The sequence below is a fragment of the Cryptotermes secundus genome, unplaced genomic scaffold, assembly GCF_002891405.2.
Source record: "Cryptotermes secundus unplaced genomic scaffold, Csec_1.0 C38584156, whole genome shotgun sequence".
NCBI lineage: Eukaryota > Metazoa > Arthropoda > Insecta > Blattodea > Kalotermitidae > Cryptotermes > Cryptotermes secundus.
In genome coordinates, this window is record NW_019771689.1 from 1 (window position 1) to 1,405 (window position 1,405).

A 1,405-nucleotide genomic window follows, 5' to 3' on the forward strand; every position below is an offset into this window, starting at 1 on the left:
TTCTGATTTTCTTGGACCTTCCTAATGGTATACTATAAAATCAACTTAAAAAGCACTGGCAATAAAGCTCTGTGTCTTCCACAATAATCTCAACAGCGAATGAATCAAATGCACACTTTACCATAGCTTATCAATTGCAATAAAAGACATCTTCAAACTTTGAATGCAACAATTCTGATCTGCTGTCCCATTAAGCACAGTAAAATATCTTGCTCCTATTGATAGTAATGCATGGCTATTTTCCTTGACTTTTTTTTATTTCAGACATATACATACTTCAGCAACAGACTGCAAGTTGCGAGTGGGCTTCAGCTGGTTCACTCCATGACTTTTTGGTTTTCCAAATGTTGCACCTTTTGGTACTGGCCGCTTACGACCTCCCCGACGGACACAAATGCGATAGATAACATAACCTGAAACATATTTTTAACGCAACGGCTCACTCACAATCCATGTGCTGATTTTAAATTGTTCATCTGCACCTATAATTCTGTTACCTCAGAAATACATAATCCTCACTAAAAATATAGGAGTGGTGCATGTACAATTCATCACTGATTTTCTCCATCCATTCAATTCAATTCAATTCAATTTCATTTGAATTCCAAGCATAGTTTCATACCTTGCTTAGCTTTATATCCCATTCTGCGAGCTTTATCTGGACGTGATGGTCTTGGGGCTCGGTGCATTTTCGTCAACTGGCGATACTGCCAGCACCTGATACGTAGCAAAAATCTCATAACATCACTTTGTTTCTTACGGTACAGCTCCTGAATGTACTTGTAGGCCCCCATGACAAAGAATGAGCCTTCAAACCTAAATCGAACCCAACAATGCAGAAGATGAAGGATCTATTATGCAATACAATCTCCGCCGAATTATAAAAATACACAAAATGCATAAAACATCCGACATTAAATTAATAAAAATATAATCCTCTTATTCCCACATCATACGCCGCTTAAAGGCGACGTTCTACAGTGACAAATGCATAAATGTGTATACTGAGTGAATAATATGCTGCAGCAATGTGTGGATAAATAAAAAAAGATGCAACAAAACAAAAATTACTAATTAATACTTCAGATGTTAATGATCATTGACCACATTTAAACTTCACAATCACTCACGTACACTTCCCTACCACCACAACCGGAAGAGAACTTTAACTCGCGCACTCAAAATAGATAAAGATTCATAAACACCATAGTTTAATTAACTGTTAATACGAATGCACTCCTTCCTCCAAATATTTGATTATTTTAAGAATAATTATTGCTGAAAAACGTATAACCTAGTTATTGTATGTGATTATGCGTCGCCTTAAATATTTGACTCATTTTAAACACAAACTTGAAAAACGTTGCAAATATCCCGCTAAACATAAACGCACGAACACGGTCAA

At 36.2% G+C, this 1,405-nt stretch overlaps 1 protein-coding gene across 5 annotated transcripts; it reads right to left on the reverse strand.

Annotated features, from left to right (window-relative positions):
* Positions 1-240: 240 nt before the first annotated feature.
* Positions 241-1,184, reverse strand: LOC111875156 (60S ribosomal protein L15). Of its 5 annotated transcripts, none has more exons than XM_023871218.2 (3): positions 1,131-1,184; positions 623-816; positions 241-413 (listed from the first exon to the last, which is right to left on the reverse strand). In XM_023871218.2, the coding sequence occupies exons 2-3, from the start codon at positions 792-794 to the stop codon at positions 256-258; spliced, it is 330 nt and encodes a 109-aa protein (XP_023726986.1). In that variant the 5' UTR covers positions 795-816; positions 1,131-1,184; the 3' UTR covers positions 241-255. The 5 variants fall into 5 exon arrangements, with proteins under 5 accessions (XP_023726986.1, XP_023726988.1, XP_023726985.1 ...); XM_023871220.2 differs by having other exon boundaries at positions 1,135-1,164; XM_023871217.2 differs by having other exon boundaries at positions 1,072-1,163.
* Between the last annotated feature and the right edge of the window lie 221 nt (positions 1,185-1,405).